The 15794-nt window shown below is 35.7% G+C and overlaps 1 protein-coding gene across 2 annotated transcripts in view; it reads right to left on the bottom strand.

The window, feature by feature from the left end:
- Positions 1–13850, bottom strand: part of scara5 (scavenger receptor class A, member 5 (putative)) — an 84426-nt gene extending 70576 nt beyond the window's left edge. The window contains exons 1-2 of one of the 2 annotated variants that reach the window (XM_088624950.1): positions 13439–13850; positions 6691–6827 (exon numbers count right to left, since the gene is read on the bottom strand). In XM_088624950.1, coding sequence (XP_088481076.1) covers positions 6691–6811 — 121 coding nt within the window. In that variant the 5' untranslated portion in view covers positions 6812–6827; positions 13439–13850. The remainder of the gene's footprint in view (positions 1–6690; positions 6828–13438) is intronic. The other variant, XM_088624951.1, reaches the window with a different exon arrangement.
- Positions 13851–15794: the final 1944 nt, after the last annotated feature.

Here is a 15794-nt window from a genome sequence, read left to right as displayed (position 1 = left end):
CCTTGTGGTATAGTGGAAATGTTATTTATTATTATTATCTTTCCTAAGGCTCCTCATCCAAGCCACAAATCAGAAAATTACATTTCCTTTCAGAAAAGAAAAAAGATTTTTATCCCTGTATTTCATCTCACATTTCTGTAGCAGCTCTACTTAAGATCCAAATCCATCTAGTAAGAAATATTGTAAGAACTAATTAATCATGCTTTTTAATGTAAATAAAAGCCTCTAAGGCAAGCAGGTCCACGGAGTATTTAAATATTAGACCAGCAGACAATATTCACATTATTCTGCTTAAGCACACTTTTAACTGCTAGGAGCATGGTTTTAATTTTCACAATAAGGATGATGTCATGTAAATTGAGACGGGAATCAGATTTTTGGAGCACATGCATTGCATCCAGAGAAACGCACCAAATGTATTCTTACAAAGGCAATAAGATGAGTATGCCATAGAATAAATGAAGAAATAAAATTCCAAAAAAAATTAAGCAGAATATAGCCAAGGTGTACATAAAAAGTAAAAAATCATGTTTGCCAATGGTCAAGCAGTACTAAGTTCTGAAAATGCAAATATTGCCTGGGGCAATTATTTTCAGTGATTTACCCACTATGCGTGCTGCAAATATGCATACACTGCACAGTCCTACATACTGTAAATATAACACATTGCCTTGTGATATTCTGCCTTGTACTTTTCAGCCTGGTTAACATTCTTTCAACTGAAATATCTACAACCACCTTGTGGTTAACATGATTTTTTATGTCCTTTGCTGTTGTGTTTGTTTCTTTGTGTACCCTGCGGTAGACTGCTGTCCCATCGAGGGTGTAGCCCATTTTGCAACTGATGCTTGCTGCTTGCTCGGACCCCTCCCGCGAGCCTATATTGGATAAGTGGTATAGAAAATGGATGGATAAAAGGATTGATAGATCTTCTTTGAACGTTTCAGTGATCCAAAGTAGTAGATAGTAGAGTGTGACCACAAAAGAGCTTAATCATCCTGTGAGGTGGCCTGCACAGAGGGGTTGAATGAGTGATCACCCAGTATGAGAAAGAGGCGGAACGTCGTTGACGATGATGCTAACAATCATTATCTTTTTACCAGACTGTTACCTGCTTTTTTTTGTTAAAAGCTACCATAAGGCACATTTTATACATATTTTTCTCATGTTTATTTTGTTGAAATTTTCATTTAAAATAAGGAGCTTTTTTTGGGGGGAAAAACATATGTCACAGACGCCGGAAAGGCCAGCTGTGGAATGAACAGAAGAGCAGTAGAGACCCAAAGAGTAGCGGCAAAAATGGTGCAAACGCAGAGATTTGCTCCAGGCTCAGGGGTCAGGCGATGTCGGGGAAGAGGCCTATGCCCTCAGGACATGGACGTGGGGCAACCTGGTGCAAGTTCCGTACTTGTGACATCCGTACCCTAATGCTGAGCGAGTATAACTGGAGAAACAGGGACTAAACAAGACTAACTGGAAGGACATGAATAATCACACGGAACTAGGAACAGGAATGAAGTGGAGAGCCCTCTAGGGGTTGGATGTTGACCAAGCAAGTACCACATGTGGAATAAGCTGCACAGCACAGGGGAGAGGAAAAACCTTATTTAATTGTCAGGAAAACTCCGGGAGTCCACGGCTGAGAGCAACCCTCTCCTCCAGGGTTATACAATAAACTTTATAAACATGTGGTAGAAGGAGCCGGAAGTCTCCTGTGGACCATGACACATAAGCTTTGTCACTTTATCCTCCCTGCATCTTTACAGCATCCTCAAAAGTTTTAAAAGGAAGACCGAAATCAAAAGTGCTTTTTTGTTGGGGGCATTTCAGTGAGCCAGGTGACATTAGTGGGAGACATATCAGTCTTTAATTCAGTACTTGCACTGTGGTGGAATTTGTAATGTCAAAAAAATTGTTTTGACTGCATGTTTTAGAGGTGTGAGCGTAGATGTGGTCCATTCCTTGCTGATGCAGTGCAAATAGAGAAACAAATGGAAATAGTTTACACTCTCAGTTTTTTTAAGACTTCTAGTTCTAATAGAATTGTAGCAGTTAATTTGATTGTTATTGATTACCAATCATAGTACCGTTCTGCTTACCTACTGTATCTGATGAGAACAAGATGGTGGAAGATAATTCCAGTTTTCTTTCTTAAAAAGGGCTACATGTAACCCAGAAATTCTGAGATGTTCACATTTTTGTCCCAGTTTTCTATGTCTAGGAGATAACCAAATGTGAAGTAAGGATATGAAACATGTACAGTATACCTGAGGCCAGATATGTATTATGTCTGGAAAAATATTTTTTGGGCACATTTAAAATGAAAATTAATCAGTTATAATTATTCAAAGTAAAGAATTGTCTAGACTATTAATTGGGTCTATATTAAGTGTATTAGACATACATCATATAATGGAAAATAATTATTTTATTTTATTTAGATATTGTCTGTCCTGAAGTCTTTGTTGGTAATGTTTGCTTTCGTTATATGTTTATATCAGTCTCTGCCCCAAACTGTCCCCTAGAGGATAATAGTTTGAACTGAATCGTGTAATTGAAAGTTCTTGTAAGCAAGCATCACTTGGAAGCTATTAAATTGTGGTAGATATTGTGCAAAGGTGCTTTGTATCTGAAGTATTTTGTTTTGCAGCACATGTTGTGTAAAACCTAAGGAAAATAAAACATATATTTGAAAAGAAAACAGCAAGCAGTACTGTATGTTGTTTTAGTAAAAGGAAAAGCCAGGAACAACATCTGCATAAAGGGGAGCAATTTAACTTCTAGGAAAAGCTATGCAGGGTTTTTTAGCGTTCTCCGAAGATCATAGTAATGATATAAGTTTACAGATTTGACTGGCCCTGATTAAAGATTACCATTTGATGCTGATGTTAGCTGTCTGATTGAAGCATTTTTTAAAAAGCTCCCATGGTTTGACTAGGCTGTAAAAGTTTCATACATCTGAGTTTCATACAAAGTAAATTCTCCATATCTGATTTTTCTCATTTAACAATTTAATATGATTATCAAATGCTTCACTTCTAAAAAAGTCTGTGAAAAACATCTGAAACAACCAAAATGTGCACAACACAACCGACAGATATCAGCAGTACATTTGGAAGGGAAAAAATTTAAAATATGATGCGCTCCAAAAGCTAATCATTGGAACAGAATCGTGTATGGGGACATTTTGATTTTAAGTAAATTTCATGTCTGGAAAAAATTAGTAAAAGTCAGTATTTTATTGCAGATCCCTTTGAGGCAATAGTTGTGTGAAGAATGCGATCCATTGAACTCACCATACTCTTTGTGAAAATAGTTTGAGATGCTTTGACTTTGACTTCTATTGAGTTCTTGCCTATTCTGATTTCAATTTTCTTCTTCAGTTTGTAAACTGCATTCTCATTTGGGTTGAAATCTGAACATTTACTTTGCCATTTGAAGATTTTCCACGTTATTTTCTGATTAATTCAATGATTGGTCATGCTGTAAGGTGAAGTGCGGAACATGTATGTTTCCAAGTTCTCAACAAATATGGAAGGAGTTTCTTCTACATAAGCAGACAAAATATTTCCGTAAATTATATCATATATTCTGCTGCTACCAAAATAAATTCCAAAATCAGTTTGCTAGAAGAATGTTATAGTAAATTCTAGATGGCCATGTCGTTAGTGCTACCAAGTTTCAGAATTTGATTGGAAATAGAAATACCAAAAACAAGAAAGTTTTGGAATTTTTGTATTGTGTTGTTGAAATCCACTATGTGCCTTTTTCCCTTGTTTTTGAAAACTCCTAATAGAGTACTTTCTAAATTTCCAATCTGCAGTATAGAACAACAAAAGTGGATGACAACCTAGAATTTTTGTCTTTGTGTAAAAAAAGATTGATGATAACAAGTTGAAAACAAATCTTATTTTTGCAGAAGTTAAAAAAAAAAACTAATAATGATGAAGAAGAGGTGTAATAAACCAGTTGGGGTTACTTGCCAAACACATGAGAAAGATAACCTGTCTGTGAGACAGTGGTACTGTACTTTGAGACATGGTGAAGAATCTTGTCTGAACTACATTTCCCGGAAAGCTGTGGGGGAATGAAGTTCTATCCCGTCACTGATCAATTGTTACTCAACTATATAAGAGAATTGGTCTGGTCAGAGTCTAAAAACCAGGAAGCAGAGGCTTCCAGGGTCCAAATCCTGACTACTTGGTCATGAAGGATCCAATGGCACCTTTCAAAAAGTATAGTGGTGTTAACACCAGCATCTGCCAGCATAGCAATTTCTACTCTGGGATTGTACATTCTATCCTTCCTAAATTTTCCCATCAATGCAATTGGTGAAACAAATTCTTACAGAAAAGGCTGGTGAAGGAATGGGCCCTCTACAACATGTAAGATACTTTGGGGTGAAAATGTAATAGTATTGCTCCTTCAATTATAATTATTTTGCAGTAATATAATGTTAGATTTATTAGATGCTTGACACTATTCATTTTTTTGCAAATTAAGATCCTGTCCATTTAGTGTCAACTATTGTTAAAATCTTGTGTAATTGTTAAACTAAAGTGCCTTAGTTTTATGAAAAGATATGAACTTAAAAAAGAAAGCTAGAAAGCAAAGGTTAATCATGTGACCATCATGTGTCTGATCATTTGAGGATTGTAGTCTGAGGTTCAAGTTAAAGTTAGGTATCTCTGTTTCTGTTTCTTATTATTACTGTTTTTGTATATTTTTGTGCTGGTGAATCATTTAAAATATTGAGGACTTTAAAAACATTGAATTGACTCCCATATCATCCTCAAATAAAAACAATTAGACTACAACTAAAAAGTTTGCTGTACTCACAAGGTCAATGGAGCAGCTGCTGCTCCATGTTAAAAAGAGATAGTCTGCTCAATATTTTACAACTCAGATTTTAAATTATCTCTGTGTTCTCATTGTCACCATGTTAGGATGTAAGAGAACCTAAACTATTAGATGTATTTATCTCTGAGCTTGAAACTGGACTTTGTTTTTGGTGAACAAACTAACACAAATCCTCATGCTCAGAGTACTTAATACTCATGCATTGAAAATGAAGCTTGGAATGCCAGCTTGTCAAGCTACAAGGAGTTAATGGGTTCTATTGCACTAATGAGCCACTCATTTAGTCATATCAGACAGAATAAGAGCATTGCTTTTCAAGAACACTAATATTTTCTGCATCATCCTTCCTTATAATTCGGTGTGTGGATAAGGTTAGATATACTTTAGGCGAGTTTTTTCCTTTTGTGCTTTTTATTTTAATATGCATTGAGTGGTATTATCTTAACATTTTTCTTATTCATCTTGGGAACTCTTATTGACCTTTATATTATCTGTTTTGATGTGACATCTGACTCCTTTACATGACTTCTGATACTGTTTAGAGGTGTACAGTATCTTTTACATGACACATCCTTGATTATGTTTTATGTTATGTCCTTTTTCCTGGTGAATAGAAGTTGAATAGAAGTTGACCTTTCCTACTCTTACTTGAGAGTTATTTTTCGCTGGTGTGTTTGTACTATAAAAGGAGGGCATCAGCCTTTTAAACTTGTTTCATAAAGGTATACTATATGATTCACAAAGTCAATGAGGAGAGGGGATTGTTTAGACAGGGGTTTCTTGATAGGTCCTTTCTTTCCCTTTGGGTTATTTTACGAGGTCCTCCTGTTGTCGTTTGAGTGGCATTATGTGAGCAAGGGTAAAGATCCAATTTCTGCAAATTTGTACTAACTAAAAAGTCTTCATGTGCCCTCCAGTGGTATTTGAATAACACACTATTACAAAATGTATATAAGCCAGTATCTGGATTTTAACTGTGGCTCAGTCAGTGACCCCTCTGTTTTGTGGAACACTGTCAAAGCCTTTATTAAGGTAATCAACTTTATTTGCTTCAGACGTATAACTTATTCTTAGCAAAATTGGAAACCAATTTGGCTTTTATAAAACAAGCTCAGCAGCTTAGTCTGTTGCTAATGCATCAGCAATCATCTTTGTTATTAGATAAAAAATTATTAGTTATAGTATGTAATACGATCTGCTGCTTACACATCATGTAGAAATTCATCTGCATGAACTTCTAAACAGAACTAAGAAGAATTATTACTTTAACTGCAGCTGATCCACTGAAGTAGGCATTTCAGCAATTAGATTGGTAAAGGGAATGTGATTGTCTAATCCCCTTCAGATTCCAAACTTCACACCTGCTTTTTATATTCTAAATTATACAGTTTGAGAATTCACTATTAATGGGAAAATTAGGTTTCTTAAATATTGTAATTTTCCTTTGCCTTTCTCCTGTAGATGTGACTTTACTGGAGGCTCTCTCATCCCTGGATGATACTCTTTTATTAAAATGGCTTGAGTAGGCTAGTGCTTCAGCATTCATTGGCTGCAAAGGAACTAGAACTTCCACAATGATAAGCAAAAAGAAGAAACTCACTGTTTCAGTTGTTGAGCCTTCTTCTAGTGCCAGACGTGTTGTCAGACAACTGAGACATTGTTTGTGGTGTAATTAACCTTTTCTTGTTCCTTTATTATGATGTACTTCTACATAATTTGATTTGTTTGGGTATGGAAATATGGTTTTGTTCTGTATCCATTTTCTTAAGCTCAAATAAAAAATAAGACAAATATATATACAAAATAGTACAGCAAATGGATCTTCCTTACCTTCCTCACATAGGTTGAGCTTGGACAGACTTCTGGAATTCATTCCATCAAAGCGTTCTTCATAGAAAGACCCGTTCTCGCGCTCTTCGTAGGAGCTCATATACATGACTTTGTTCTCCATTGGGATGCTGGTGAAGCTGAAGAGGAACACAATTGTAAGGATTGTTAGATCTCAAGTCCAGAGCATTAATGAAGTCATCTGACCTTTACCCAGAGTGCCAGAGTAACAAGCACATGGGCTGTCCAACCACATTAAATGGCTTCTTACATTTCTGAATCGTATCTCGAGAAAATTATATATTGGTGCTCTTCGATGTGCTTAGACGTTTTCATGACTATAATCACTGCAATCCACTTAAAGTACTATAACTATAGTAATTATAATCCAAAATCTCAATGTTTACTTGCCATTGCAATTTCATTCTATTATTTTAAAGACATTGAAAGGGACTATCAAGCATTTCTATCATATAAGAATGTTCATAGCTTTCGTTTATATTTATATTTTATTTCTTTTTTTTCTTTTATATTTATATAGCTCAGTGTTAAATAAAAAAATGTACATGAACATCCATGAATCAAAACCAATACCATTTCAAAGGGACTGCATGTAGACTGATATTTTAGGACCTCAATTAAAAGGTTGTGTGCCCCAGTGTACCAATGAGCATGTTAGTAGAACCACTCTAATTTCGAAGAGGACTATGTTCTGTCATGTTTTTTATTTATGCATTTAATTTAAATTTACAAAGCTCTATAGTCAGTAGATTCAGTGTTTACATTCAGGGATGAAGCCAAAACACTGCTCAGAATAACACACAAGACATCCATTTTTGTTGTTTAAACCATTTCAATCGTTCATTTATCCCTGAAAATAGAAGTCTTTCCAGTAAGTGAAACAATATTGAGAGAATAACAGGCGATATACAGAAACACAAAATCCTGTATATTGAGAGAACCTCCAGAAAATATGTAAAACATGTTTTAGCAAACATGCCACCCATATTCCAAACACAAAGTTTAATTAGTAGGCTTGTGAAAATGGCACTTGGTATTCCACAGACAGACCTCAAATTTAGAATACAACGAACACAAACATGAGTAAGCCACAGCACCCAAACCAATGGTATCATCTTTGAGCTCACAAGATTACTGCAGAGGGGATGTTCACATCCAACATCTACTGTGCTGCCACCTAATGGTTTGAACCACTCACAAACCAGAATGGCAGTGGGGTTTCCATTTTCTTTTTTATTAAAATGAAAATTTTGTTGGCATAGGAGTATTATAAAAGTGATATTCATGAAGGAAGAAAACAAACAATGATTTTGATTAAAACAATGTTAGGTAAATACCTCGCTTCAATGACTCACATGGTCTTGCAGTACGCTCCCAATTTTAAAATGCAGGTTTTATCATACTAGCAATCAATAATATACAAATATAGCTTGCAGTATGATGTCTTTTCATGCAGAATGTTGTGCGTTCTACATTGTTACAAAGGAAACTGTTGGAATTTGGAATCCTTTCAAGATCCACTGTTAAGCTGCATGAAATGAAATGAAAATTCATTGGATACATTTGATCACTACATTCACATTTTAATTACTATTTAAATCCTGTTTTCTGTGTTTTCACTTATTTTTTTGCTTTGTTAGACTTTTTCTTCTGATAAAGATCTTTGTTTTATATGTTGCCAAAACTGAGGTTTTTCCATTGTTTTTTTTTTGTTCTGAAGTTAATGGAATTCTTAATGAGGAGCCAGCAGGCACTGGTGAAAATATATTTATCAGTCAAGTGTTGATGTGGTTTGCTAAATAAATAAATGACTATAGGAATCTGTCCGCTCATATTAAAAAATACAAAAATAAGTAAATTATTTCATGAACTATACCGTATGAGATTCTGCAAAGTATTAAAGTTAGCCATATTTTCATTCATTTCTGGTATTTCCCTAATAAGTCAAAGTAATTATTTGACTCATAATGTATATTTGTATTACACAGGAGCATAGGTGTACTAAAGGTCAACAGTATTGTAGCTCGTAGTAGTTCAGGTGGGTAGCTGCGGCAGCATGCGTAGGCTACAAAGGAACAAGTAATAGGTTTATTCCATGCTGAAAAAGGAAGAAAGAAAACACAACGTTTTGGCCGTGGAGCCTTCTTCAGGTGTGAGCTACGCAGCTACCCACCTGAACTACTACAACCTACACCTGCTGCTACCCACTATGCCTGCCTCCAAATCTTTTTCTAGATCTCTTCGGCATATATTTTCTTCGTCCCTGGGCCACATGCCCGCTTCTCTCACTAAACCAGCATTCCGTCTCTTCACTTTGACACCTGAAGAAGGCTCCACGGCCGAAATGTTGTGTTTTCTATCTTCCTTTTTCAGCATGGAATAAGCCTATTACTTGTTCCTTTGTAGTATTGTCGCTCTATCACTTTGGAGGCAGTATGGTATTGTTCATTCTTCTTCAGTCAAATTCCTGTTTTTCAGAGACATCACATATCTCTAACAAAGTAAGGTAAATATATTAATGTTAGCCCAGTCTTGTTTTATGTTTTGTTTCAGGAAAGATGCATGATTTCAGCAATGCAGTTGACTGCAGTGAAATGCTTCCAATTACAGAATCTAAAGCCTTTGCTTGATATTGTGGACAATCTGTGTTGGAGCCTTTTGAAGTCAAAGATTAAACCATTTACACATTGTATAAACTGTGCAAGACACTAAATAAGCAATAGAGTAAGCACATCACATTATTATTTTTCTGTAAATAGATAGTACAACCCTGACATCCAAGCTACAACCTTATAGCAAATGACACAAATGTTTGACAGTCCTAAATGAAATGCCATACTGAGTGATTGCTGTTTGTGTTAGCCAAACTGTGATGTAACCAGAGCCAGGCATAGCTGGAAGCCTCACCAAAAGCTGCACGATATTCACAATATACTGTATTCTAAGCCTTAAATCAATCCAATACACTATCCTTCACCCCAACATGGATTTTCAATGTAAAAGCATTTGCCATCAAAAAACTAGGAATCTCTACTTTTCTTCATTTTGCTACAGGTCACATACAGCATCAATAAATAATACCTTCACATGGCTGAAAAAGCACTGTTTTTTTTTATTTGTCAAATTTCTGCAATGGCTTCTTCCTTTAAGTAACAGACTGAGTATATTCTCACATTCAAGAAATACATTCATTCATCCTGAGAAGCAATAAAAAAGTATCAAACTCCAATGCAAGTGCTGATGAAACATGGATTTACTGTCCCTTTAAAAGTGTAGAGACAGTGTTACCAAAGTCTACGTCATTTTCCAATGGTCTCTTTTAGTCCCTTGTTCTATTCTTTATTCCAAAGAAACTAAAGAGGAATTTAATTGTCATAGAGTCAATATATTATGAGTAATCCATAAAAATGAATAGTATTTTTGTTATACATCTTTAAAAACAATAGAACATTTAATAATATATACTAAATAATGAAAAATGCATTTTGAATAAAGGAAATGAATTCACCTAGAGTATTATGGTACTTATCAGTAATCTTATGGACCTTTTCTAAATTTGTATTAAATACCACCAAGTCTTCAGGCAGTTACGAAACCATCACAGCAGTGTACTACAGATGTCATTGTCTCAATCTGAAATTATGATTTAAACCCCAGAAATCCTGGGAATGACAGATTATAATGGAAGCTGATGTTTTGACTGAAATGAGAGCGATTCTAGAATTCTGGGTGTTGTCTAGATCCTCAAAGAGAGGTTTTCACGTCCTTCTTTCTTTTTTTGACTGATTCATCATTGCCCACCTACTGTACTGGATGAACTTTTTGAAGCTGCACAGAACATTTTATTTTATTTTCCTGAGGTTGAACCTAAAAATTCCTACAATCAGAGTACTGCACCAGTGTGGCTTCAAAGGATAAAATTATCTTTTTAATTGGAGTGACCTGCACATAAAAAGCTGCCTCTGAAAAATGTAATTTGAGGCCTTGTCAAAGCACAGAATAAATCCACAGAGAGAATTGTTCATGAACTGGCATAAGATTAGATTTGCTGCCACAGATACTGAGAATTTCAGTCTCAACCAATCTAGGGCTTGCTGTCTCTACTGCCACCTATAGTATGCGCTGAATTGTAGTCTACCACCTTACATGTACTGTACATGGCTTTCATTCACTCCATGTTTACTATTCTGTGATTGAACATTCTATGTTTGATGTTCCTCAAACAGACTTCATCAAACAAAGCTCGCCCACCAATACATCTGTGATTGAAGACATATGCAACAGTGCTTAAGTTTCCTTTCAGTTTGGGAATTTTGGTAACCTTGATTTTACAACCAGAGCTTTCATTTACTATGCCAGGTGAGGAAAAAAACTAAATATGAAGCATTCTGTTATTTTATATTCAATGCCTCATTACATGAATCAGAATTTGACCAATCCTCTGAAATTAATTTGTAAAAACAGAAGTTAGGGAGGAGTTCAAATTGTATCTTTGTACTTCTGCAGTCTTGCAGGACTTGGCTCCACTGCTTTTTAGTCAACCTAAGTTGTTGATCCATCAAACTGCTGGCACAGAGATTCTGGACTCTTGATAAAAAGGGAATGTTTCTTCTTGTCTTTGTGTTTCTTCTCATTTATACCAGGTTTAACATTCAATAAGTTAAATCATCTCATCACCTAAACCCAATCTACTCTGTTTTTAATTAGGTGATTTATTCATCAAAGTCACTTATTTGTATTGTGGCCAGTCATGATATCAAATTCACAGACAAAAACATTAAATCAATATCCAAAATCTGTATGCGTTCATCCATTTTCTAAACCTTATCTTATGCAGGGTGGCAGGAGACCACCATAGCCTAACCTGGCAAGCACAAGGCATAGTACGGGCACAAGGCATAGTACACCCTGCATGGGAAGCCAGTCCATAGCTGGGCACACACAGACAAACACACACACTCATACTGGGGCATGTTTCTACAGACGCCAGATAAGGTACCAGTACATCTTTGGACTGTGGGAGGAAACCAGAGCACCTGGAGGAAACGAACATGGGAAGAACGAGCAAACTCCACATAGATAGCACCCCAGAAACTGAACCCAGAACCCCAGTGCTGTAAGGCAGCAATGCCCACCACTGCACCATCATGCCTCACATCTACTTTATTTTCAAAAATCATGCATGATTTGAGCATACTATAGTACTGTATATGTAAACACATATAAAAGTATATATACTTTTTATATACATTATGCAAAAACACAAGCACATGTATAAAGGTGCTTGTTACACTATTTTATATTTTGTCAGTAATATCTCTTCTGCATTAATTCAATACATACTCATCCTAGCAATACCAGTGTTAGACGGTTCAAGTGAATCAGCTCATTTAAGATAGACCGTGCCTATAGTAATTCCCAAAATTGTTTACTTCAAATTGGTAGAAAAACCCATTAAATTGAAAGCACATTGCAAGCCTGAATGCTGATTGTGATACCATACATTTCACTTTACACCATATTCATTTGATTCTTTCTGGCAGTGAAGTGACCTTGGGCCAGGTGGCATTGTAGGCTCATTGCAGCAGACTGCAGTCACATTCTAAGGTCTGCTTTCAGTCTTGAATCCAGTAACCATCTGTTCAGCTTACATTGTGTTTCACAATCTTCCATACCCTAGCACTTTCCAGAAGAGAGTAAGAGGGATAGGAAAAGAGTACAATAGTCAGGAGTATGTTGCCTCCTAATAGAAATTATACTGTATATTATATTAGGATATAGACATTAGGAATGGGTATGCATATCTTTTTTTTTTTAATGCTGTGCACGTTTTACTACTGATGACAGGTTATCAGGATAACAGGTTATCACGTTAGGGCTATTATAGTACATAACCCTCAGGACAGTTTTTGAAAGCATGTTGATACTGTACAATTGATTGACCGTTCTATTAAATTAATTGAATTATTGATACAATGCTCTTCTCTTCACTTTACCTACTGTATGTGACCATACACACAAAATTCCAAAATAAATTTATATCCCATAAAGACCTGTTGCCTTTTTTATTTGACAAATATGGAAAATATTTAAATGCATAGAAAAGTCACTTTTTCTTCTTTAAAATATCTTATTGCATATGTATAGCATGGTTCTAAATCAAATATTCTGTATACGAAATGCGGACAATAGCAAGACAAGGCACAACACAGGAATTAAAAAGTAAATACCGCGTATACTGAACAGCAGGACAATTAAAAGAGAGTTTCTTTCGCATTCAATTACAATTGTAGACGCATATTACAACGAAATAGCAATCACCACTCCCTACACACACACACACAAAAGTCTGGATCTTTCAGTTTTGTAAAGTTTCGTTATGATTGATATTCATCCACCTACCATAACGTAATCAAAGAACTGCCTACACCAGAGATAACTAATAATTATGTAGAACGACGAAACAAGAAATGAAAGTGGGTGAAACAACTATAAAGAGCCTTCCCTGTTGTAAAGTAGTAACATTATTTAACAGGCTGAATGTTCACCTTTGTCTAGTTTTTACAATAACCCCCAGGCTCTGACACTTACAAATATACTGTAACAGGTTCGAGTTTTTATTTTGAAAAGGGTTTTTAAACATAAGAAAAAATAGTTAAAACGCTGTTTTAACTTTTCACTTTTGGTCTATCTACTTTTTACAATAACTCCCACAGGCTATGACACTTACCTTGTCAGTTCAAAAACTGACTGATTAATCCACTGAGCGCTCTTTCCCGATGTAGTTTTTAACACATCATGTCAGGTTTGTCCGCTTTCCAGTGCTTTCTCCAGAAAACAAATTGGTAGAATAATTTAAAATAACCTGTTACCCGTCAAAAAAACAAACACTTCACGGCTTTTATTCCACCTAATTCGTTTTTGGGCAGAAATGCTAAATAAATGCTAAACGAAGTGAGTAAAAATGTCACATGCATGAAAAAGTACTGCATAAATTCTTGAGCATATTAACACTTTGTTGACAAGGCGTACTGTAGTAAGCCATTCATGGAGAGTGTTTTGTCAGTACTGTAAGTGTAAGACGTTTATCATCGGGAGGGCGATTCTAATTAAAGTCATACGTATTTACTACATCGTATAGATCCTAGTTCGCCAGCCCTAAAGGCAGTCTAGATATATTCTGTATTTTGAGTGAAAAGTTTGCATTTACTGAAGGCGCCCTCCTGTGGTTATGTTAGATAGCTGCGCTTTAATTCTTCCAGTCCGATGTTTTCGGTAACACATTGGGCAATGTTAAAACTCGTGAAACGACAGAATGAAGGAAGCAGAGTCTGAATCACGAACAACATTTTTGCTTCTACTTAGGCAATAGTAAAGAACAAACGTGTAACCAGCACTTTAAACTTAAACTGTATATGTGAAGGGGTTATTCACGAATTTCTGTCTAAAAAATGCTTACTGTATGTAATTTTGTTAGCAAAATAGCCTTTTCAGCACACTGACAAGGTTCCCAGGGTCTAACAGTGAATTATTTCATTATGACAGTAAACATTTCAAGGTTATACTCTTAAAACTATGTATTTCTGTTGATATGTATAATATTAAATTACTAATCCATAGGGTATAGTGTGACCAACCCACACATTATGCCCTGTGCTTAGATATTGCAGTGCCCTTGATAAAAGGGGTGAAAATCAGAGAAAGCTGTGAAGCCCATGATTGAGCTCCTTTAAACCTCACAGCAACTTCAAGCCAGCAATCAGAGCAACATACTGTATTTAAAGCAAGTCATTTCAAGATACAGTATCAACTTAATTGTTGTGTAATTATGTCAGAGTTTCAGTTTTTCTTTAATGTCTTTTAAACTTGGTAATTTAATCATAAAATAGCCTTAAAAGTTTCAGGCTTGGATAATATGTTAAATTTTCAGAGTTAACTGACAGACCAAAAAAGCAATTAAGGCCTTGAATGGAAAACTACAATAGAAATTGAGTCTGACACCCATGTGTGGCTTATGCGTACCTACTGCTCAAGGAATTTATCAGAAGAGGGTTTTTTTTTTACAAAGAAATGCAGTGAAGATTACAGGAGGGGTTGTGCTTTCACACAAAATGGCAAGAGACCCATGAATGAATTTGTAAAGATTTGTTGGCTCAACAAGCACAGCAGGGTTCTCAAAATAATCCAGGCTGAAATGAAGGAAGAACTGGATTTGAATGTTCAGTCAACCTGGAAGACTGAGTTACTCTGTGTCCCACTAGAGTTGTTTTTGGAAGACAATTTGGAAGTTTATCATATTATAAGGTCACTGCTCTGAACACTCGGAAAGTTTTTTGTATACCATTTGTGTAGATGTCAGAATACTCGTTCCAAAGGAAAGGATCCACCAGTCCAAACGTACATACACAATTCAAAGAAAGTGCTATAGTGAGTATTCATTATCCTAATACTTGGCATTCAAGGTAGCAAATGACAGTAAATTTCTAAAGTTCACTTGATACCTGTGGAGCTGGTGCTCTGTGGCATACTCCACAGATGTACTGTACCGTATACTCAGCTGTAGAGAAGCATGTCACACAACTGTTTCAACACATCTGTTGGGATGTTACTACTTTAGTACTTCAAGCACTCCAGACTTCTGAAGTTTGTAACTTTATGTTTGGAGATTTCTTGGTCAATTACAAATATCAGCATTTCATCCCATCTTCCACCTTTCTCTCCATGTTACTGTATGTTGTTTTATATGGCTCTTGTGAGTTTCTCCCACATTTTTCAAACACATTTTCTGATTCCTTACACAGCTCTGCCATCGGCACTGCACTCACTGATCCTAGTCAGATTAGATTTTGCATGAGTGGATTTGAAGAAAGGTACTCATTGCATTCCCACAATTCCAATTTTTTTCTTTGCAGTTCTGCTGCTAAAAATAATGATATAGTAGATTCAGAAACTTCTCATTTAAATGTGAACTAGTCAATTAAGTACTGTGTGCATTCATTATCCATTGAAGTACTGTAGGAATGGTTGAGCAGCCAAACGTACTGCATTTTCTGGTCACAGGCTTATCTCCTGGTGTAGATTCATAT

The sequence above is a fragment of the Lepisosteus platostomus genome, chromosome 3, assembly GCF_059453375.1.
Source record: "Lepisosteus platostomus isolate fLepPlt1 chromosome 3, fLepPlt1.hap1, whole genome shotgun sequence".
Taxonomy (NCBI): Eukaryota; Metazoa; Chordata; class Actinopteri; order Semionotiformes; family Lepisosteidae; genus Lepisosteus; species Lepisosteus platostomus.
This window is presented reverse-complemented; position numbering and strand designations above follow the sequence as displayed.